The following is a 24,010-nucleotide window of genomic DNA, read 5'->3' as shown; positions in this document are numbered from 1 at the left end:
GTGCAAGTCCTAAGTTTTCTAAAGCAGTGACCCATTTATCAATCTGACTTAAACCTTAGATCTTATCTCTAGATGGAAGAAAAGTACACATTGATAAACATTTCTGTTTGATTTCATAAGGCACCAGGCTTCCTGAAGCCCATGGAGGCCAAACCCCACAGTGGCTGATCTGGCCCACCGCAGTGGCCTTCCCAGCACACCAGCTTGTCTCTTGAGCAGCACTCACAGGCCCCCTAATCACCCACATGCCCCCTAATGCAAGCCCTGCCAGAGGCTTGGGAGCTCCTGCATCCATGCCCACAGGCTCTCCAAGGGGCTAGCTGAACACCTCCCCAGCACATGAGACCTGACTTCTGGTGTGGAGCCTCCTGGGCCTCCCTCCCAATGTGTCCCCCACCAGTCTGGTCCCAGTGCTGCCCTCTGCAAGGCACTTCCTGTTTACTGTCTGTCTCTCAGGTCAGCCTGAGCACCTCCGACGGCAGGGGTTCCCCGAATCTACTGTGAATACAATCCCTGTATGACAGTATAAAAGGAAGCAGAAGCGCCACAGGATATTTTAATTAATTAATGAAAAAGAATTTGTAATTAAACAAAGTTTATAGGAAATGACCTTTCTAAGGCTTGAAAACAACTTCTTTTAGGGGAGTTATAGTCATATTTATGCCATTCACCTGTCTAGGGAGATCACAGTACACCCTATACAGCATGAGAATTTTAAGGAACTGCGTGGCCTTCCCAGCCTGTGGTGACTGGGGCACCTTTCAAGAATGCCTCCACATAATTGAGTGAACTAATACTTTCCAAATAACCAGTGTATAATTATAAAATCATGCATGGGGCCCTAGCTGGTTTGTCTCAATGGTTAGAGTGTCAGTCCGCATACTGAAGGGTCCTGGGTTTGATTCCAGCCAAGGGCACATACCTCGGTTGCAGGCTCAATCCCCGGCCCTGGTCAGGGCGAGTGCAGGAGGCAACCAATTGATGTCACTCTCTCACATCGACATTTTTATCTCTCTCTCTCACCCTTCCACTGTCTCTTAAAAGCAATGAAAAAAATATCCTCCAGTAAGAATTTTTTAAAAAGTAAAAAAAAATAATAATTTTTAAAAAATCATGCATGGGTAAAAGATCCTTTAAAAAAAAAAAAAAAGAATGCCCCCAGGGACTCTGCTACCAGGCTCAGCTTTCTAAGAGGGACACATGACTAAAGAGGCAAATTCTTTTTAAAAAAAATATAATCTTTATTGATTTCAGAGAAAGGAAGGGAGAGGGATAGAGAAAGATAAAAACATCAGTGATGAGAGAGTTATTGATCAGCTGCCTCCTGCACGCCCCTGACTGGGGATCAAGCCCGCAACCCGGGCATGTGCCCTGACCGGGAATCGAACCTCCATCTCCTGGATCCTAGGTCGATGCTTAACCGCTGAGCCACGCCCGGCAGGGCAAAGAGGCAAATTCTTGACCCCTCTCCACAACCTTCTCAAGAGCCTTGGCCCCAGTGCCAGCCCTCTGTCCACATTCACCAGCCCTGTCTTCAGGGAGTGCCACGGCTCCCAAGTGTGGCCCAGGAGTTCTGATACAGCCAAGCCACAAAGGCCCCTGGTCCCCACTCAGCCCCAGGCTTGCAGAAGTCTGCTTTTGAACCCCACATGGGGACAATGTGAGTGTGAAGTGTCCCAGTTTTGTTGCTCAGGGGGAAGGCTCAGGAAGCTAGGAAGCTCTAGAAGTCATTACGTAAAGCTGAGCCAGCATTTCCCACTTCCAGCTCCTGCCAATTCTATACAGCTGTTCACCAAGGGGATGGTGCTGTGCTTGCCAGCTCTTCCCAGTTCTGCTGACACCAGGTGACTAACCGGGACCCAGTGGTCCTCCATGGCACGGGGGCTGACAAACGGCATGGACAACAGGATGTGCTGCCACAACCCTGTGCCTCTAAGTCTCGTTAGGCTGATGACAGGCTGTGGGGAGAAAGCACTCTGGAGTCTGGGACAGACATGAGGGCAGGCCCCACTCAGGAGTCTTGCCTAGGAAGCCCATTTGAAAAAGGCCTGTCTGTCCCGTGGCAGCTGCCGCAATTGGCCCATGAGCCTTAAGAAGGCTGCACCGTGCTCAGTCCTTGCTCTTCCCTCCCAGCAGGCAGGAAGGAAGTGCCACCAGCCGGCACTACACAGGCAGGGACACTGCACAGCAGCTCCAGGTCACCGCCCCATCCTGGACCCACTCGTCCTCTGCCTCAAAGACTACAATGGAGACCCTCCTACCTGCAGTTCCCTCTTCCTGCCCTGCCTCTGGTCAGGGAGACCCTCACCCCTCCCAGCTCACACTGCTCTCTTTCTAGAAGGCGCTCTCTGTAGAATCCAATTCAATCTTCAAAACCGGGCTCAAGCACCAGAAATCTGCTGCACCTTCCTGCAGCCACATCACCCCTCACACAGGACAGCCCCTTGTGGCGCCTGGGGGCCCCTCTCAGCTGAAGTTCAGGCAGCACGAGGCCAGCCACGCAGACCCAGCCAGGCTGGCGCTCAGGAAGTGCTGATCTGCTGAATGCATGTGAAAAATCAGAATGACAACAAATGGCATCTCAAGATGGCAAATGAGACTCAAGATTCCAGCAGGAAAAGCATGCCCTCTTCTAAATAATACCCACTGCGACATTAAAAGACATTTCAAAAGGAAAGCCATCTGCTACCCCGAGCCTTCAACATCACCGTGCCCACTGTTCCACCTACCCTGTCAGCCTCGTTGCAGGAAAATGTACGGGGATGGCAGCTCATTTCCCCTTTTGGACAACTCCGTAGTCTCCTCTGATTTTCTGGCCTTTCACTCCTGAGGGGTCTACCTCAGACGGAGAAATCTAATACCTACCTGTGGCACTTGGCTCCCGCCCCTCCTCCTTTAGACTGTGAGGGTCATGAAGGTGCCTGGGTTCTTTTCTCAGCCTCTCCCGTCAGTGATTCACCTACCAGCCCCTCAGTGGGAGCTTGCCTCCCACTGGTGGAAATTTCCCAGTGAGGTGACAGGCTGGGGAGGCTTCCTGCAGGAGGTGCCCCATCGCTCCCTAACCCGCCTTCCCATTCTTCCCTCTTACCTCAAGGACAGATCCTCATGCCCCCTCACTGGTCAGCCTATTGTGGGGTAGCTAACTCTTTCATCATTAGGTCCCATGGGCCTGGCCTAAAGCCAAAACCTCCCATCCCAGGAGCCATCAGTCCCTGTCAGGTGGCTGGACCCACCCTTGACCAGAAGAGTCCCTCTCTCTGGCTGACCACCCGGAGCTCCCTCCCTATCTCTTCCCTTTCCCAGGGCTCAACATCTGGGAGCAGAGGCTCAGGGATGCCCATGTTCCTACCTGACCCATTTTCCCATGTTCAAAACATTAAACTCAGCTACTCAGGCTTAAAATCCATCAAGACCAATGCTCTCATGTGGAAGGTGTCTGCTGTGGGCTTGAGAGTGGTGATTCAGACCTGAGAAAAGGGCATAATGAGATGCTGTGTGAGCTTATGTGCACCCGTGTGAGTGTGGCATGTGCAAGTGTGCTCATGTGTGTGCAGTGTATGTGCATGTGAGCGCTGGCATGTGCTCATGTGTGAGTGTGCAAGTGAGCACATGAGCACATGGGATCACACTCCTCATGGCACATGCCTAGCCACTGAGTAATGGGTGCTGCCCCCAAGAGGAAGGGCAAATGCCCAAGAGTGGCCAGACTGAGCCAGCAGAGGCCGGGGTCCCCCAGCCTGAGGAACAGCAGTGCCAGGTGCACAGTAGGCACTGAGAAAAACACTCCTTCCTCCCTCCTTCCCTCCCTCCCTCCCTCCCTCCTTTCCCTGGCTTGGTAGCAAGGGGAGTCGGCAGGAGCCTGGGATTCTGACACCAGAGTCTAGAAAAGTGGGAAGTAATGAGAGGTGCTGGCGGCGATGCTGAGGGAGAGAAAGTGGTAGAAGCGTGTGGCCTATGGCTGACAGGAGAGGAAGGACCGGGTCTGAAAGCCAGGCTCCTGCAGCAGGCCCAGCGGCCCCTGGCCAGGAGGAACATGTACGTGGGGGTCTGGACAGCCCTGCTGAGGGCTGAGGGCAATGCTGTGGACTCATAGCCAGGCTCTCCCTTGGCAGACGGTGGACAAAGTGGCTGGGGAAGGTGCTGGGGACCCAAGGTAATTTGGGGTTCCAGAGAATAGGTGGGATGCCCAGGATAGAGGATGTGGTAAATGCAATCTGTAAGCAAAAGGGAGAGACAGAAGTGGTTAGGGCACCAAGGGCAGCCACAGCAGCACAAGTGGGCAGCTGCACTGAGCCCTGGGCGGCACTGCAGACGTCGGTCACCTGGCAGTAAGCAAGGCAGACAAGGCGGCTCAGCTCGTGGGACTCGCCTTATGGTGCAGGAGACAAGCCAAGACCAAGAAGACAAATAGGTAAGCCTGGTTCATATGATAGGTGCTTAGAACAACACAAATGACGAAGAAGGGAGGCAGCCCTGGTGAGTCAGGGGGCACCTCTAGGAGAGGACACCTGAGCGGAGACATGCAAACATCCTGGGAGGGGAAGCGCATCCCAGGGAAGAAATGCCAGGCGCTTAGGCTTTGAGGCAGGAGTGTGCATTGCAGACAGGGAGCTGGAGGGGTACGGGAGGGGGAAACATAGGGGGGCACGTCCGGGTGACCTGGGACATGAAAGGAGACCCTGCTCTCTGTAGTCTGGACTCCTTCCCAAACTTGGCATCTCATCTCAGTGACAATCTACATGTCTTTGAAACTCTAACTGCCCACCAGGCTGCTGAGACTCAAGAATCCCTGCGTTGTTCACAGTAGCCAAAGGTGGAAATGACCCAAGTGTCCCTCAGTGGATAAATGGGTAAATGAGACGTGGTATAGACATACAATGAAAGAGTATTCAGCCTTAAAAAGGAATGTCACTCTGACACAGGCTACAATACGGATGAACCGTGAAGATGTGCTGAGTGAAATAAGTCAGATACAAGAGGACAAATATTATATGATTCTACTTATGTGAGGTTCCTGGAGTAGTTAAATTCATAGAGACAGAAAGCAGAACAGTGGTCACCGGGGCCTGGGGGGAGGGGGGAGTTAGTTCAATGGCACAGAGCTGCAGTTTGGGAAGATGGTGGCGATGGCTGCACACAATGTGAATATGCTTAATGCCACCGAACGGTACACTTAATAATGATTCAAATGGTAAGTTTTATCTGATGTACAGTTTACCACAGTAAACAAAACAAAAGGAATGAAGTACTGATATGTGTCACAGTGTGGATGAACCTCACACACATTACGCTAAGTGAAAGAAGTCAGACACAAAAAGACACATATTCTATGATTCCGTTTATATGAAATAGCCAGAGTAAGTAAACCAATGAAGACAGAAAGCAGACTAGTGACTGTCTGGGGGAGGGGCAGCGGGAAATGGGGAGCTACTTCTTAATGGATCTGGGGTTTTCTTTGAGGTGATGAGATGTTTTAGAATGAAATAGAAGTGGGGCTGTGCAGCATGGTGAATGTACTAAATGCCAGAGTTATACACTTTAAAATGGTCAATTATATGCTAAGTTAATTTCACTTCAGTAAAAAAAAAGAGATAGACAGAAGAGAAAAAGAAAACCTGAGTAAAATCAGAGATTCTTACTGGGCTGCAGAAGTCCTCTGCTCACCTTGTCCCCACCGTGCAGCAGGCCCCACTTAATCCAGCAACAAACCTGTGCACGTGCATCCCCTGCTGACCCAACGCTCAGCAGCACCATGGTCTGCACAGTCCTGTTCTCCTCAGCCCGCTGTCCTGTCCTCTGGTTACCCCTTTGATGTTTCAACTTCAATGAGTATTTAGCCTTTTTCCTTCAAGTTAAATCACTTCATGTACTGGCCGGTGTGGCTTGGCAGTTGAGCACTGACCTATGATCCAGGAGATGGAAGTTTGATTCCCAGTCAGGGCACATGCCCAGGTTGAGGGCTCTCGATCTCCAGTAGGGGGCATGCAGGAGGCAGCCAATTGCTGTTGTGCTCTCACATCCATGTTTCTCTCTCTCTCCCTCTCCCTTCCTCTCTTTCTAAAAATCAATAAATTATTCTTTAAAAAAAAAAAATCACTTCAAACTTGTCTCCCTTCTAAATGGATTTCTTTCATCAATGTTTAATTATCTGTAGTGCAGTGGCTGGAAGACCCTAAATGCTCAAAAATTCAGGCTTTCTCTCTGGAAGTTGTAACACAAACTGGACATGGATCTCAAGCTTATAAAGGTCCAGGTACAAAAATACAAAAGATACATGCTCTTGAAAATTCACTGGAGAAATATCTGTCACAGTAAAACTCAGGATCAACACCAATGTCCTCAGCTCTGGCTGGGCAGCACACCACCAGGCAGAGAGAATTCATAGAGGTGAAGGCACTTCCAGTGACATCTCAGAGCAACGTCTAAGGGACTGGAGAAGGACAGGAAAGCAGCAGAGTAGCCCCTGTGCCCCTTGGGAGTTTCCAGCTGGTTGTTCTGGTAGAGCCAGCAATGGAGGGGTACGACTCAATGGGCCCAGCACTCCTATGGGTGTGGAAGGCCAGGCCCAGCTGCCCAGCAGTATGTGAGCAACCAAGTAGGTCAGGCCAATCCGCTGATGGAGCACAAGGCTCCGGAAGGGACACGCTCCACCCGCAGAGCTGCCCCCCCCCCGCCCCGCAGAGAGCTGCGTGGGATGTCAGCATCTTCTGTGCTGTGCCCCTGACTCATAGAACAGCTCTTCTTCCACTCTGCACATGAGAACGTACTGTCACTGATGAAAGAGGGGCATGTGCAAAAGAGGGTAGGCCAGACCATGGTGGGGGAGTGGGGGAGGCAAGGAAACCCCCACCAGTTAGTGATGACCAACTCTTTACACCCACTGTTTCAGTTCACCCTCACAACAGCTCTGTGACGGAGGGCCGATAAGGAAAGGAAGTGTCGTGCATGAGGCAAAACATTATTGGTAGTAGGAGTCTCTTCCCCCTAACCTGTGCCTTTTTCCCTGTATTGTTTCATGCTCCAATGACCCCTCCTGACCTGAGGCATTGCTACCTGCCCTCAGAAAGCCAATTCGGTCAGAATGAGTTGTCTTGCTGTCCCAGGGACACAGAGTAGTGCATCGGGGCACAGCAGGCCATGAGGACCTGAGAAAAACATCCCTGCAGTGGATGCTCCCCCTTCTGACACCCAAGGGAAAACTCAAGGGCACTCCAAGGAAAGAGTTGACAGAGGTCAGTGGACAAGGAGCCCTTGGCTCTTGCACCCCACCCCCTCTCACACAAAAACAGTGGGCTAATTGCAGGGATCTCAAGTTGAGAAGCTCTCAGGAAACAGAGTCCACATCCCCATGTCTACTGGTAAGGCCTGTGTCTGACACGCAGGACCGGTCAAGGTGAGCTCCCAGAACACCAAGTTCTCCTGCTTCCCTTCTAGTCACAGAGAGCAGAACTGGGGACCACGCAAAGGCAACAGATGGAGTCCTCCGCTTCAGCCGAATGCTGTGACTCATTTAAACAAATCCCACAGTTCTCAGAAATCCAATAACGACCTCTTACTGAAAAATAAAAGAATAAGTTCTTCAGAAGCAAACCATACTCGTGATGCGCACAAAGCCGGAACCTGTTCTGGTGTTGCTCTGAAAGTCAATGTAAACTAGGCTAGACTGAGACTTGGCCTTCACTCTGAAAGAGATACCACAGAGCAGCCTCAGCGAGGAACACGGTTCAAGGGGACTCCTGTCCTAGGTGCTAACACCGGTGCCTTGGGCTCTGCTCGCCAGCTCTGAACTTGGCTTCACTCTCAAACTTTTTGGCCAAGACAGAGCCATAAGGTAACATTGGGGAAGGTGTTACACTCAGAAGAGCAACCTCAAAGAAACCATGCTCTTATTAAGACCTCCCTAGGCTTCTGGTCTCACACATCTCAGGAGGCCTTGGAAAGGAAAGCAGAGCTGAGCCCAGTGGACACTGCCAAGCCCAGGAGTACAAGGAAGGACCTGCTTAACTTCTGCAGAACCTTCAAGTAGAAGGTCTCACGTGTGATGTCCAGGCAGCTCTAATGATTGCTACCATCACTGCAGACCACCTCCTCTGTTGCTCCAATATTTCTGGCCATACTTCTAGGCCACCCTCCCCCTGACTTCCTTTTCCTGGAACCCAGCCCCCTACACACACTTGCCTTCCCATTGGAGAATCCACTTTCTTGTCTGCTACCCCAGAGAGGTTTCTCTGACACAGAGCTGGTATCTCCCATTGGTCACTGGCTGTATCACAGGGACTATGGAGAAAGAGCTGAGGCTTCTTGCCTGGCCTTGACCCCATCTTGCATGTGGCTCACCTACCTCTTCCTCATTCCCTGTGGGAAGTTCTTCTGTCTCAAATCCATGTTCAACCATCGTCACTGGCTTCAAGATGGGTTTCTGAGCTGTGACTAAAGCCCCCAGTAAGCTCCAGGGCTCCAGGCTCCCCTCCATGCCTGTCACAGACAGTGGCCAGAAGAATTTTCCTAACCAACTTTGGCAACTTTCAGCAGTTCCTCTGCCACCTTTACACTCAAGTCCAAACCCTGCCTGCCATTCCAAGACCTCTGACCTCTGGCCTCACCACCCTACTCAACCTGATGTCCGGAGGTCTCTCAGCCCAGTCCCTCTCTAGGGGATTATGCTGAGTGAAAAAAGCCCACCATTTGTGAGGTGTTAAAAAAAAATTAAATATGGTTTTATTGATTTTAGAGAGAGAGGAAGGGAGAGGGAGACAGAGAGAGACATGGATTGGCTGCCTCCTGCACGCCCCCCACTGGTGATCGAGCCCATAACCCGGGCACGTGTCCTGACCGAGAATTGAACCGGTGACCTCTCAGTGCGTGGGATGATGCTCAGCCACTGAGCCACACCAGCCAGGGCTGAAATGAGAAAATTTTAAATGGAGGACAGATTGGTGGTTTCCAGGGATTAGGGGTGGAGTGGGGGGAGGTAGATGCATTTGTAAAAGGACAACACAAGGTCCTGGCAGTTGGAACTGTTCAGAATCCTGACTGTAACGGTGGATACACAGGTGATAAGATGTACACACAAACTTAATAAGCACAGACTCTAAGAAGCACAAGTAAACTAGGGAAATAGGAATCAGGTTGGTGGACTGTCCGAATGCCAATACTTTGGTTCTGTTATTATACTATAATTTTGCAAAAACTTATCACTGGGAGGAATTTGGAAAAATGTAAAAAGGAAAGTCTGTATTATTTCTTAAAACTGCACATGACCTGCAATAATCTCAATTTTTCAAAAGTCAAATATGTCTCAAATTATTCTACCATTGGCTTGCCATTTTAAAAATTGTGAATAAGAAATGTGTTGCTATTTCGTCACTTTGTAATATTACTTTATGGTTTGGTTTTCAACTTTATCACAGCCAAGAATCTTTTTAATAACAAATATAAAGCTTACAAATCTCTGGGAAAATGGATAAACTTTAAACGAAGGCAAAATAAAGCCATTCTCAGATAAACAAAAGCAGAAAAAATTGTTGATAGCAAAATTGCAATTACAAGAAATAATAAAGGTCAATTATACCTCAATAAAGCTGGGAGGGAGGAAAGAAATACTAAAGGAAGTTCCTCAGACAGACAGAAAGTGACGCCACACAGTAATTTGAATCTACACCGAAAAACAAAGAGTGCTGGAGAAGGTAATTATGCAGGTGAGTACAACAGAAAGTATAATTGCTTATTTCTTCCTTTTATTCGCTTAGCTGACTACAAGGCAATTGAGTAAAACTGTGTGCATTTGTGTGCGTGTTGAGCTTATGATGTATAGAAATGTAATGTGTTTCACAAAAAGGGCACCAGGGAGATGGGTGGGAACAAAGCTGTGCTGAAATAAAGAAATGACATCAGCTAGTATCTTGAACCTACAAGAGAGAATGGTGAGCATCAGAAATGGTAAGAAGGTTAACATAACAAACTCCACAAGCACACACTGCTCTCCTTTTTTTCTCAGCCTCTTTAAAATATCTATCCATGATTATATGTAACATTATATAATATCACAAGGAGTAATCATTATAACAAATTATCACTGGGTTTGTAACACATATAGATATTACATGATAACAATAACAACACAAAAAGGGGGAGGGAAGTGATGGAGCTAATAAGAGGAGTTTCTGTATTTCCATGGAACTAAGTTGGCATGAATCTGAAGTAGATTCTGACAAACCAAGATATATATTGTAAGCCTTAAAGCTAGGCAAATAATTATATAATTAAAATCTCACCACAGGAATTCAAGTGTTACACTAGAAAGTGTCCCTTAATACAAAAGAAGCATTAAAGGAAGCTGAGAGGAGTAAGAAAAGCATGAGACGTGTAGAAAACAAAAAGCCAACTGGCAGATGTAAATCCAACCATATCAATAATATTATTTAAATAAAAATTAATTAAACAATCTAATCAAAAGGCAGAGATGATCAGACTTGATTTTTTAAATCCAGCTATATGCTATCTAAAGAGACACATTTTAGATTTAAAGATACAAATAGTTTGAATTGTTTTAATGGGAAAGGTTACCACGCAAACATCAACCATAGGAGACCTGAAGTGGCTATCCTACCAGCAGACAAAATGGACTATAGGATTTTAAAATGTTACTGAGGATAAAGATTGATAAAAAGTTCAATCCATTAGAAAGATTATAATTATAAACAGTTGGCAGGGTGAATTCAGGGTAGAGGGGATCAATGGGGGAAAAAGGGGAGATATCTGTAATACTTTCAACAATAAAGATAATTTTTTTATTTATAAACAATTGTTTATAATTATATGCAGTTATATATAATTAGTACACAATACATACAATTAAATACAACTGAAACATATATACACCTAACAACACAGGACCAAATTACATGAGGCAAAACTGACAGAACTAAAGGGAAAAATAGCAAATTCAACAACAATACTTGGAGAAGTCAAGACCTTATTAATAATGGTCAGAACAAGTAGGAGGCACAGCAACAAGAACACAGAAGACTTGAGCAACACTGTAAAGCAACCAGAACGCACAGCATCTATAAAACACTCCACGCAGCAGCAGCGGAATGGACATTCCTCGAGTGCACATAGAAGAGTCCTGGGTTAGGCCTTAGGCTAGGCCATAAAACAAGTCCCAATGAATTTAAAAGAACTGAAATCATAAAAAGTATGTTCTCTGAACACAACATAATAAATTAGAAATCGATAACAGAAAGAATTCACAAATAAGTGTAAAGTAAACAATATGTTCCTAAATAACCAATAGGTCAAAGAAGAAATCACAAGAGAAATTAGAAAACACTTTGAGAGGATGAAACGGAAAGCACAACACACCAGGACGCACAGGGCGCAGTGAAAGCAGCGTTCAGGGGGCAGTTTGTGGCTGCCGATGCCTCTATTAAAAAAAGAAAGACCTCACCCAGCCGGGCGTGGCTCAGCAGTTGAGCATTGACCTAGGATCCAGGAGATCAGAGTTCGATTCCCAGTCAGGGCACATGCCCGGGTTGCGGGCTAGGCAGCTGATCAATGACTCTCTCATCATTGATGTTTCTCTCTCTCTCTCTCTCTCCTTTCCTCTCTCTGAAATCAATAAAGATATGTTAAAAAAAAAAAAAAGACCTCAAGTCAGTCACCTAACCTCCCATCTTAATGACCAGAAGAAGAGCAGACGAAACACAGGCACAATGAAGAAAATCATAAAGACTAGAACATAAGTAAACGAACAAGAAACAGAAAAACAATGGCGAAAAATCAATGAAATAAAAAATTGGTCCTTTGAAAAGATCGACAAAGCCAACAAACATCCTTTTGACAAAGAAAACGAATAACTCGGATAACTGGGATCAGAAATGAAAGAGGCATGTTGCTGCTGACCTTGAATGAATGGAAAAGACTTCGAGAGAACACCGAAGATCATACTCCCTCAGGTGATTCATATAAAACGAACAAGTTCCAAAAAAGATGCAAACACCAAAACAGACTCAGGAAGCAATTAAAAAATATATGAATAGACCTATCACAAGTAAGGGGACTGAATTCGTAATTTTAAAACTTCCCCAAAGAAAGCCCAGGCCCAGATGGCTTCACTGGTGAGTTCTACTAAACACTGAAAAAGATTTCATACAACAAAGATACTACAAGAAAATAGAACTAAAAATGGATCTTCTTTATGAATATAGATGCAAAAATCCTCAAGAAAATACCAGTAAACCAAACTCAGCAACATGTTAGAAGGATTACTCATCACGACCAAATGGGAGTTATTCCTGGAATACAAGGATGGTTGAACATTTGAAAACCGACTGGTGCAAGACTATGGAAAAAGCACTTGACACATGTGGCTTTGGCTGAGCCCTTCACGCTCGCCTAGACTGGGACCCCACTGGGCCGACGACTACATTTCCTCTGTGAACTCCGGACTACACAGGCCCTGATACACAGTGAGACTAATCAATGATTGTTGAATGAGCGAAAATAAACAATGAACAGAAATGTTAGACAAAGAAACAACAGTCTCAAAATGAGAATCTTTCGGGAGCAAACCTTTCCCTGAAGGTAAAACAGGGTCTCTGGAGAATCGATTTGTCGGAGGAAGGTGCTGGTGGTACTGGCTGCATCACTGCTGTGTCTAAGCCCACCCTATGGCACGTAGTGGGGTGACAACCAGCACACGCCACCAGAGTCGCTTATACGGTGTAGGTCTTATTCCCAAAAGCCGTACCCCACGGGTGGCCTAGAGCGTCTTGGCTTGTTCACCAAGGTGGCTCCTGAGGCCCAAATCCTGCACCTGTTTTAGCAGCCCTTCGTGAAGGTGAGGAAGGTAGGCCACAGTGGGCCCTCGGAGCCCCCAGGGATTCCCCCACTGAGTCAGAGCTTCCGGGGGCAGGGACCACAGCCTTAGCCAAGTTTAACTCAACGCTCTCTGTGGTAGGAAACAGGGGTGATGCTAATCTGCCTGTTCACCTTCCTGTCCTCAGTCAGTACGGGAACCAGAGGCACTGAATGCAGGCCTCCTGCTGAGTGCTTTCATTTACAGCATCTCATTGATAAGACTGAGGCCTGTTAAAGTACTTGACCTGCCCTCGGGGAGCAGGCAGTGCCTCCATCTCTCCCTCCTCCTTATCTCTTCCTCAGGGTACTTGTAGGAACCAGGTGGCATCAATATTAATGCTCTTACAGGTGAAGGCTGCTTTGTTTTTCCAGCCGGGACTTGAATACCCAGCTGCCTATCTGACATCTCCCTGGGATGCCTCTAAGACACAACTTGCCCAGGAACAAACCCCTGCTCTCAGGGCCCATCCCTGTTGCCCCAGATGCACAAGTCAAAACTCAGGGGTCCTCTCGCCCCTCTTTCTCTCTCTTTTTTTTTTTTAATATGTCTTTATTGATTTCAGAGAGAGGAAGGGAGAGAGAGAGAGAGAGGTAGAAACATCAATGGTGAGAGTCATTGATCGGCTGCCTCCTGCACGCCCCTGACTGGGGATCGAGCCCGCAACCCGGGCATGTGCCCTGACAGGGAACCGAACCGCGATCTCCTGGATCCTAGGTCGATGCTCAACCGCTGAGCCACGCCCGGCCGGGCTCTTTCTCTAACTCTTCACAGCCAACTCTTCGCAATCCCTGGCTCTACGTTCAGAATACATTCAGGAGTTGAGTACCTTTCAGCACTCTCACCACCTTCCCACTGCCCGCCCGCCCTGCATCCTGGTCATGACTGTCCTTTCACCCCTGAATACTGTCTAAGCCCCTCACTAATTCCCTGCTTCTTCTCTCTCCCCTCAGGGTTGGCAACACATAGCAAAACGTGCACCTACCATTTCATTTCAACAATCTGACTTCTGGGTTACTATCCCATAGACACACTGGTAAAAACAGAAAACAGTGAGTACACCAGGTTCCTCACCGTGTGCTCTCTGTGGGAGCAAAAGACTGGTACAGGCCAATGTCCACGGCAAACGACGGCATGCCTACATGATGAGCACTGTAGAAGCTGGAGCAAAAGGAATCAGGAGGATGTCCATTACTCCACTACGGGTGATCTTCAGGAAAGTAAAGTACAGGACAGTGTTTAGAGTTTCCTACCTTTTATTTATAAAAGAGGGGTAAATATATGCATTTTCTTTATATTTTCAAAAAGAAACCATGAGGGGGAAATTATAAGAAGGGTTTCTTATCAGGGAAAGAAGAAAAAAGTTGGAAGGGAACGAGACGGACCTAGACTTCTCTCAATATAACTTGTTTTATTTGGAATCACATAAAAGTTTTACATAATTCTAAGAACATTAAATCAAAAAGAAAAATGTACAGTTGGCCCTGGTTCTGCATCTGCAGATTCAGCCAACCATAGATTGAAAATATTTCCAAAAATGTTATATTGTTGCAAAGAAGTTGTATTGTTGCTGATGTGCACTGTGTAGTTAGGCCCATGATGCTCGCTTCTGTACTGAACATGTACAGATTTTTTTCTTGTCGTTCCCTAAACAATATGGCATAACCACTATTTACACGTGAGGCTGAACAAGTGTCAGGTGTGGTGCCAGAGAGCTCAGGATGGTGCGGGAAGGGGTTCTCAGGCTGCGTGAGCAAAGGCCCCTTGTCCTCCAGGCCGTGTCACACCTAGTCCACGTGACATGCTGAGCCCCGAGCGCATCCTCTTTGTTGTTGCCAATCCTCATCAGAGGATGTTTTTCCCATTGATTTTTTTTTTTTTTTTTTAGAGAGAGTGAGAGAGTGAGGGGGAGAGCGAGAGAGAAAGAAACATCCATGTGAGAGTAACTGCCTCCCGCACACACCCTGACCAGGGCCTGGGATCAACCTGCAAACCAGGTACATGCCCTGACTGGAAATCGAACCCGAGACCCCTCACTGTGTGGGCCAATGCTCTAACCACTCGAGGACACCGGCCAGGGTCTGAGTGCATTCTATAAGGCTCCCTCAGGACACTGACAGCCTTGGGCAGGACAGCCTAGGTTGACAAGGGTCCCAGAGTCACATCCCAGCCACAGCAGCGTAGAAGCCAAGTCTAGAGGAGATGGGTTGAGGAGGCAAGAACATGGGGAGCTCCCATTAACCCACAGGCAGACACACCAGCTGTGCCAGAGGGCAGAGCCAGGACCCCGAGGAGCAGGTACAAGGAAACCTATTGCAGACAAATACAAAGAAAGGAGAACTTCCCAACAGTGGAGCCATCTGTCTGGGAGAGACCAAAAATCACTGACCACTGGGCATTCACACCAAGGCAGCGCTGCCTTCGGGAAATATGAAAGCAGACATTCTGGCACCCATTAGGGGTTGGATTAGATGCTCGAAATAAAAGGTGGGCAGAGCTTTTATATCACACACTGAAGCTAAACCACACCCCTGCTGGACCTTGGTATTGGAGGAGACCTAGCCTGAGCCCACAGAACCCACAAAGCTGCAGGAGAAACTGCAGAGAGCAGCATACCCATCTCCTCATTCGACAAGTGAAGGAATCTGCCCACTGCCCACTCAAAGGGGACAGAACTAAAGTCACTTTCAGGCCAGCCCTTTCTTGCCCTACCTTCCCCCACCACGAAGTGTTTGCCAAGCCCAGCTCCCTGGAAATCATGGGCGCACTGGTGCTGCCAGAACACCTGTGGGACATGGTGGGACAACGCTCAGGAGATGAGCAGCCGCGCGTGACTGGGGACAGGGAGCCGCAGCAGCTCTGTGGGCTCAGGTGGGGCCTTGCTGGCTCGCCCGCCCAGTAGGAGGCCAACAGCTTTTCAAGAGCTCCTGCCCACCAGGAGCAGCGGAGAGGCGAGGTGCCAGCCCGTGCCTCTCCTGGCTCCAGGCGTGGCTGTGAGGTCACCTCGCCCACTCTGAAAGATCTCTGGAGAAGCTGCAGAGCGGTCCTCTCCGCTTACAGCTGCCTCTAGTTAACCTCAAGGGTGCCCTGAGTGCACTCTTTCGTGCTGCCCTTGTTTTCTCTCCTTATTGGGGCCGAGGGACAGCGGGAAGCATCCCTCTTCCTCTTTACTAGTCTGACAGGAGATGTCAGGGGGCGAGGGGAGGGACTCTGGAGATTGGCCAGTTAAATCTCTCATTCCACAGACAGAAAAGACTGAGGATCTACCCAACATGTACAGCCAGTGTGGGCCATGTCAGGATTGATTCAAACCTGAGTTTTTGGCCCCATCCAGGATGCCTCCATCTTCTTCATGTCCACCCCCCCACCCTCTCCTTTGCTCAAATGGCCTACTTCCTGATCCTTCCCCGTCCTCCAAGCCCTCCCCGTCCTCTTGCTAAATTTTCCATCTTCTCAGCTGGGAGGCAGGGGAGTGACGCGGTTCTCCAGCTGTGCTCAGTGTCTGGCATTTCAGTTTGCTCAAGTCAGCTCTCTCCTGTTCTTCTAGATCCCTCCTATTAGGCCTTGAGAGCTCCCGACAGAGTGGGTTAATTTGTGACTGTGTCTTGTAAGCTGTAAACCACCACACAAATATACGCTCGGCTGTCTGAGAACATGAAGTGACACAACCCTCTTCATCGTGCCCTCGTTTACTTACCTCTGCGACACAGGGAGAAGGCGGCAACAGACTCTGCCTTGAGGAACTTGAGGGTAAAGATCTGAACAAGTGCCTCTTGCTCCCCCCCGACTGTGAGGCCCTTCAGGGCAGAGCCCACTTTGTGCCCCTTCCTTTGTTCCTCACATTTCACCCAGGGACGGGCATCCACTAGGTAGGTGCTCAGCAAAGGAGTTCCTGAATACTGTACAAGGATAAAATTTCACTTTAAAATCGTCCTACTTCTAAGTAGAACTTAACTGCAGAAATCCCTCACGACGCTCCCACAGACAGAAAGTATAGGCAACCCTTGTTACCTACTTGCATGCCCGATGTCTGGAATGTATGGACCTATCGGGAAATTTCCTTACCTCCCCTTTCTTCCAAAGCACCCAATGCCTTAATGGTTCTTCCAGCACCTTTGGGAAGGACAGCACCCCCTCCCACCCCCCACCCCAGCCAGTAGCACTGACAGCTCGGGCTCCTTTGGGTATAGGGGGCAGTCTCAGACAGGAACACGTGGGATGAACCTTGTATGAGCTTGTGGACAAGCTGCTGAGGCTCTTTGATCTCCTCAACAGTTGGGGCCAAGACCCAGAAGCCAATCTTCTACTTCCCCTGTGGGCAAAGCTCTTCACCTTGGGCCCTGAGAGCAGCCCCATCCTCTTCAGGGGCAGCCAGGCCACTCCAGGAAGTTCTGAATTTGATCCCAGGGGTGACTTAGAGTTCCCTGGATGCTCCCAATATGCCTCCGTGTGATCCTCTTGTTAGAAAGAAGCAAGGACTGCCCTGGCCGGTGTTGGTCAGTGGTTAGAGCATTGGCCCGTGGACCAAAGGGTCGCAGGTTCAATTCCCAGTCAAGGGCATGTACCTGGGTTGCAGGTTTGATCCCCGGACTCAGTCAGAGCACATGCGGGAGGCAACCAACTGATGTCTCTCTCCCTGTCCCTCTCCTTCTCCCTTTCTCCCTCCTTCCTCCTTTCCCTTCTCCCCCTCCTCCCACTCTCTCTGTAAATCAATGGAAAAAATATCCTCTGGTGAGGATTAACCAATAAATAAACAAACTATAAACATTTTAAAAAGAAAAGAAAAAATAAAGCAAGAAGTAGGGATGCTAGGTAAGGGGGTCTCTGCTACAGCAAGCCTCTCTTCAGAACCCTTGGTACCCATAAGAGCAAAGAGCAGGACAGAGAGATCAGAGCAGCACTGTGACCAGCCTGGGGCCCAAGGTACAGCACAGAAGAATCCAGGAGATGCTCACCCACTCCATCTTATAGGCACAGCTGACCAGAACCGAAAGTGTAAGACACATGGGCTGAGAGAATGCCAGGGGGCGACAGACACTCACCAAAGACCCACTCTGCAGGGAGGGAGCCACAGTGGGTGGGACGTCAGAATCCCATTTCCCCTAGCACAGGCAGGATCCCAGAGGCCAGGGTCCCATTTCATTCCCCAGCTCTGATTAGTTTCCACCTCTGTGATGGTGAATGGAGATGGGGAGAGCCCTGCAAAAAAGGGTGTGTGTGTGTGTGTGTGTGTGTGTGTGTGTGTAAAACACCTAGCAGGAAAGCCCTAGCTGGGTAAGCTCAGTTGGTTAGAGTGTTGTCCCGATACCCCAAGGTTGCGGGCTCGATCCTGTGTCAGGGCACATACAAGAAACACCAATGAATGCATGAATAAGTGGGACAGCAAATCAATGTTTCTCTCTGTCTCTGTCTCTCTCTCAAATCAATAAATAAAAATTAAAAACAAACAACAACAAAACACGTAGCAGAATGCCTATGATGAAGCAAGCACCCAGCAACGGTGGTTACAACCGTTACTGGCGGACCTACCTCCAGTCAGCCTCGACTTACTGTACATGGGCCACAGGCTCCAGGACAGGTTCTCCTTGAGTAGCACACACATATCAGGGTCTGTCCCTCCCACCTCCATCACCAACAGTGGGAAAGGGCCCCATTCAGATGTGCGGGACCTCTGAGAAGAGAGAGGGTTTACTGAAGGCCCCAATCTTACTTCCATAGGGAGGGCTCCACAGAGTAGGGTGACAAGGCATGACCCAGGGGCTCTGAAAGCTTTGCCTCTGAAACTCAGAACCAAACCCACTCAGAGGAAGGAAGGCTTTAAAAAGAGAACAGAAAAGTGAACCACTGAATGATTTTTTTTGGCTCCCAAACTAGTCCAAAGTCTGGCTCTATTTTTATGAACTCCCAGCCCCTTCACGTCTGAAGCTCTCAACAAACTCTTTGTTTAAAAGCTAGAATTTCTTGGCGAAAAGAATGAAATCAGAATCTGAATGGCTTCTATATATAATCCCCAGTTTAGAGGGAAAATGTGGGACAGAGGAACATCTTAAATGACACCACAGGGACACAATCGGCACAATCCAGAACATGAAAAACCACAGGACAGAAGACTTGGTTCTCTGATCCTAAATTGCCAATGGGGGGAGGGGGGGAGGAGAAGAAACCTATAGATTTAAAGAAACTCAAGAAATGTATCAAACAAATGCAATGAGTAGACCCTGTACAGATCACAATTCAACCAAACCAACTGTAAAAATAAATTCACAAGATAATCAGAAAAACTGAACCCTGACAGAATACTTGTTGAGATTTAAGAAGGGGCAGTTACCCTGTTTAGCTGTGGTCATGCTGTGGTAACGTTCGCACAGAGCCCTTGTTCCTTAGACCCTGAAACACTGATGATGAAATGTTGGGCTGTCTGGAAGTTGCTTCCACAATGAGTAGGGAGTGAAGGAGATGATAAACTTCATCAGCCATGAGTTGACAGCTGTGTCTGGGCAAGGAGAACGTGGGAGTTCACTGGCTTATTCTCTCTGCTTTCATGTACATTTGAACTTTTCCATAATAAAAAGTTATTTTAAAAGATAGCCTTTCTCCCCGTTATGTCTCCATAACTTTTTTTTTATTGGCAGCATCTTGTCAGTCTTACTAACGCCGGGAACAGCTATATTATCAAAGCTGCCCCTCTCTCCCTGGCAAGAAATGCAAAAACATTTGCCCCCTTTGGGTGAAATTTTTATATCATCACCATTCAGATGTTAGATCACTTTAGTACAAACCCCATTACATGCCCTCCACAAGAATCCAGCCACTGGAGCCAAAAGTCACCTCTAAATGATAAAAAGGACCATTATTTCCAACCCTAGCAATTGTATCCTTTCGTTCTAACCTTACAAATTAGTCCCAGGTTTTTCTAGAACCTGACTGTTAGCTGATATAACAAGCATACAGTATAACAAGCCTAGCTAATCCTAGATCAGAGATGCAATGCCTGACAAACCCATTTTTAATTTTTTTTATTGAGATATAATTATGAAAAACCCATTCTGAGAAATGAACTCTACATGTGGTTCTCAGAGCAGCCTTGCCCATCTTCCAGCAAATAACCAGGTTCTCTGTGCCCAGATGCCTTTCTTTGGCTCAGGATGTCACCATGGCATATGGGCTGGAAGTGAGTGAGAGGCGACCTTGGCATTGATCACAGATTTTGATGGGTACTGAGGGAAAGTCTCCACCCGGTTCACCCCAGCTCTCCTCCACACCCCTGCACTTGGCCTCATTCTCTGCTCACTGTCCCTGCCTGTGTGGACCACACTCCTCACCCCCCATTTCTCCCTCCCTCCACCTTTCATACGCCCCCATTTTGCCACATGCCTTAGGTTTCTCCTTTTTTTGAAACCTGGCCCTGCTTCTACCCTCTTCTCACTCGACAACCTTTCTATAAGCACTGCCTATTTGTCACTTCTCAGACAGTGAACTGCCTGCAGCGCCACTCCCTGGATCCTTCCATGATTTGGCTCTTCAAAGATCGTCTCACCAATCAGACTGTGAGGTCCTAGAGGACGGGAGAGCATCATATACCCTCCCAGACCCTCCACAAAGCCCAGCACAGTACTTGCTCTTCACCCTGGTAAATATACCTTGGCTGATTCACTAAAGATCAATTTGCAAATGTCAAAACATGTGCAAGTCCCCAAGGGCTGATGTAGATTAGACTGGTAGCCACTGATCAACCTGGCTTCTTTGTGCAGCGTTTTAAAGGTGCTTCCTGGGTTCAACCACCTTGAACTGGTTGTGTGTCACCGGTGTGTGTACAGGAAAAGTCCCATCACCTTGAGCACCTCACTGTATGTCAGGCATCTGATATATATCAAGTGTCCATAAAAATAAGCCAGTGGGTGAATGAATGAAAGGTGCCCCTTCCTCTAGGAGGATGCAGCCCACAGCAGCGCATACAGCTGAGAATGGAGCCTGAGATGGAGCTCAGCATTCCCAGATCTGGCACTCCTCGGGAAAGGCATAACCTATATAACTGTACATGTGACCCTGATTCCAGCGGCGAGAGCCTTGCCTTGAGGGACTTTATGATGCCCAAAGTGCCATATCATCCAAACGGGCAGCACTCTGGGTGTTGCTGAGGTGACACTACGGGTGTGGCGGCGCTGCTCTTCGCGAGATTCAAGGCAGGCTCTTTAGCCACAGATGCTGCGGCCGCCCCCTTGCAGAGCCCAAGTCAGCTCAGTATGAGGATGAAAAGACTAATTCAGCCTGGGGTGACAAGGGGTAACATGCCAACAGGAAAGAGCCAGGAATTAACACCCCCCAGAACCTCAGTTCCATTCCCCTCGGGGATTGGTAAAATAATCTCCCCCTTACCTGATCCTCCACCTATCCCTCTGAGGTGCCCCCAAATTCATAAGCTTGCCTGAAACTGTGCCAATGCTCTTTCCTGAATGCCCGGAAGCACATGCCACAGGGCTTTTTCACCATCAATGGGCCAATCTGTTCAGCAGCTTCTCAGAACAGAGCATGCTAAATTTGGCATCAGGTACCTGAGATGCTCTGGTGAGAGGAAGTAGGAGCTATTCTGATGCTGAAGGAGAGACATACCATGAAGGTGCTGCTCAGCGGAGGTGCTGTGACAAGCCAAGGATTAGCTGGAAGAGAAAACGCCTAAGTCTCCTAAGGGCCCCCAGTCCTGTGCTTTGGAGACAAATAGCCAGCTCACCTCTTGAGCCCGAGGGCCATAGGGACCTTAACACCACAGGCCCATGTTTGAGCCTTGCCCACAGTCAGGAGCAAGCTTATGTGACTGCTAAACCCAACAGGAGCCCGTGGTTCCCCTGACCCACAGTAGTTTGTGAGTCTGCCCTGTAGCAGAATGCATAGGCAGGGTGAAATCAAACACTGGAAAGGCATATAAGCAGTAGACACCAGCCTCCTTCCTGTGCCTCTGAGCTGCCCAAGTCTTTCCAAAATTTCATACACTTAGCTCTGCAACATCAGATAAACTAAGCGCGAAGCAGCCTGTTTGGTTACCAGAAGAGAAATGTCGAATTCCCCATACACAGAATACCAAGGTGTTTTTCCACTCAGCTCTAGACGTCTTCCCTTGGAGGGAGAGCTTTAAAAGCCCGGGTAAGCCTCATTCATGCTAAAACTCCAACAGCAGCTCAACACGCAGCAAGATGGACAGTATTTGCAGCACTAAGAATCGCATGCCATCCAACTGCATTACTGTAATAGCTGATGTAAAATGAGCAAAGCCCCCTCTAAAAGGGATGCTCACGGGCTGACCTGTCTGCGGCAGGCTTCAGGCTACTAAGAGCCTTTCATTACTGTTGGTTGTCTAAGAAATGACTTCTGAAGAAATACATGCACAAGAGGCACAGCTGGGCAGCTGTAGAATCAAAAATTATGTTCCCTCACAGTTTATGTGCTCCCACACAGAAAAGCCAAAGCCACATTATCAGCAGACTCACATGGAGCCGGAAGCACCCTCTGGTTTTGCAACTCCCCAGGGCTATTTGGTGTAAAGATAATGCCTTCCATTTCATCCTGCCATCTCTCGGCAGCTTTCCTGAGCTTTCAGTCTACTGATTTTACTGTATTGGTATACCCTTCCACTGCACTCACTGCCCCTTGATTGTTTTTATAGGACCTCGGCTGGCACACATTTTAAGCAGGCTGGTTTCATGGTATCTGATCAAATATGTTCTGTTTAAAGCACTGGACGTGGGTTTCAGCGTTTCCACTGGTTTGAGGCAAATCCAAGTCATAAGACAACAGACACATATTTGGTGCTGGATGATTCAGTAGCATTTTTGCTTCACCCCAAAGTGTTGCACTAAAGCTAGGCGAAAGCACCTGGCCCTGTTAGCATTGTTGAGCCCCAGTAAGTACCTTTTGGTGTCCAGTGGCATTTTCCCTTCCTCCAAAGATGACTATAGCCACCAAATGCCATAGGAAAGCGCATGAACAAGTTCACGGCCCAACTATTTCCATATCTGACACTTACCTTCCCTGACAGCCACTCCCATTGTGCTCTTTCCCCAACCCAACACAATGGACACATGCAGACACGGGCAGACAGGGAGGACGTTTTCCATCCCACTGCTCCCCAGTGCGGAGGACCAGGCTGCAGTTACATAAGCCCCTCCTGAGCCCGACGTTTGGGGGAAGCACATTTGGGGTTCATGACGAAGTCACGGTGTGCAGGCCCCAGCGGACCCTGCGCTCTCTCACCGCCGTGCCAGGCCGGGGCGGCAGGGCTGGAGCGGGAGGGCGGCTCCGCGCGACCACCGGCTCCCGCCCTCGGGCTGGGCTCGGAGCGCGGCCGGAAGTCCGACCTCACGGCCAGGCTAGGCGGCGGGGACGCGGGCCCGGCCCGGCCACGGGCTGCAGCTCCCGACCCCCCGGGCGCCGCGACGCGCGCTTACCTGGCGGGACCTGGGCCGGGGCCGGAGCCCGGCGGCCCCACGGTCGCCCGCGCGGCGCCCGCCGCGGGGAGCTGTCCGCCGCCAGCCGGTGCTGAAGGCGGCTTCCCTGCGCCGGGGCCCGGACCGGGGCCGGGGCCGGGGCCTCCGGGCGGCACTGGCCCGTCGCCAGCGCCGCCCTCCAGGCTGGCCTCGTTGCCCATGGCGAGCGGGCGGGCGGGCGGGGTCGGGGTCGAGGTCGCTCGGAGCCCGGGCCGGCGGCTCCCGGGCGGCTGCTCACGCTCTGGGCGCCGCCGCCGCCGCCATCTCCCTGCTCGGCTCGCGCCGCCGCCGGCCGCTGCGCATGCGCACGCGCCCCCTCGCTCCCCGACCCTGCACACGCTCCTCCCCCTCCCCCCGCGCGCGCTCCCGCGGGTCCGTGAGGACGCGCATCCGGGAGCCCGCGGCGGGGTCGCTGGGAAACGGCCTGCGGGGGGCCAGCGCATGCGCCCTCTGAGGCCGACGCCGCCCGCGGTGCTACCTGAAGCCCAGCGGGAGTTGGCGGGACCGTCCCACGGAGCCAGCGTGGAGGACACAGAGCATGAGAAAGGGCCCGGGGCGGGGGGCGCCGTGCCCTGCCCTGCCCTGCCCTGCCCTGCCCTGCCCTGCCCTTCGTCAGCGCGCCCCCTGCTCCAGGGAATGCGGGCGTGGGAGCTCGCCTTTGGGTCACCGCAGT

The 24,010-nt window shown here is 49.6% G+C and overlaps 1 protein-coding gene across 1 annotated transcript in view; it reads right to left on the bottom strand.

Moving 5' to 3' along the window:
• Positions 1-23,498, bottom strand: part of BSN (bassoon presynaptic cytomatrix protein) — a gene marked incomplete at its 5' end in the record, with an annotated part of 69,165 nt that extends 45,667 nt beyond the window's left edge. The window contains one exon of the mRNA XM_081159199.1: positions 23,299-23,498. Coding sequence (XP_081015325.1) covers positions 23,299-23,498 — 200 coding nt within the window. The remainder of the gene's footprint in view (positions 1-23,298) is intronic.
• Positions 23,499-24,010: the final 512 nt, after the last annotated feature.

Source organism: Miniopterus schreibersii (genome assembly GCF_964146895.1).
Source record: "Miniopterus schreibersii genome assembly, chromosome: 15".
In the NCBI taxonomy this organism is placed as follows: domain Eukaryota; kingdom Metazoa; phylum Chordata; class Mammalia; order Chiroptera; family Miniopteridae; genus Miniopterus; species Miniopterus schreibersii.
Note: the sequence above shows the minus strand (reverse complement) of the source record. Positions and strands in the feature narration are given on the sequence as shown.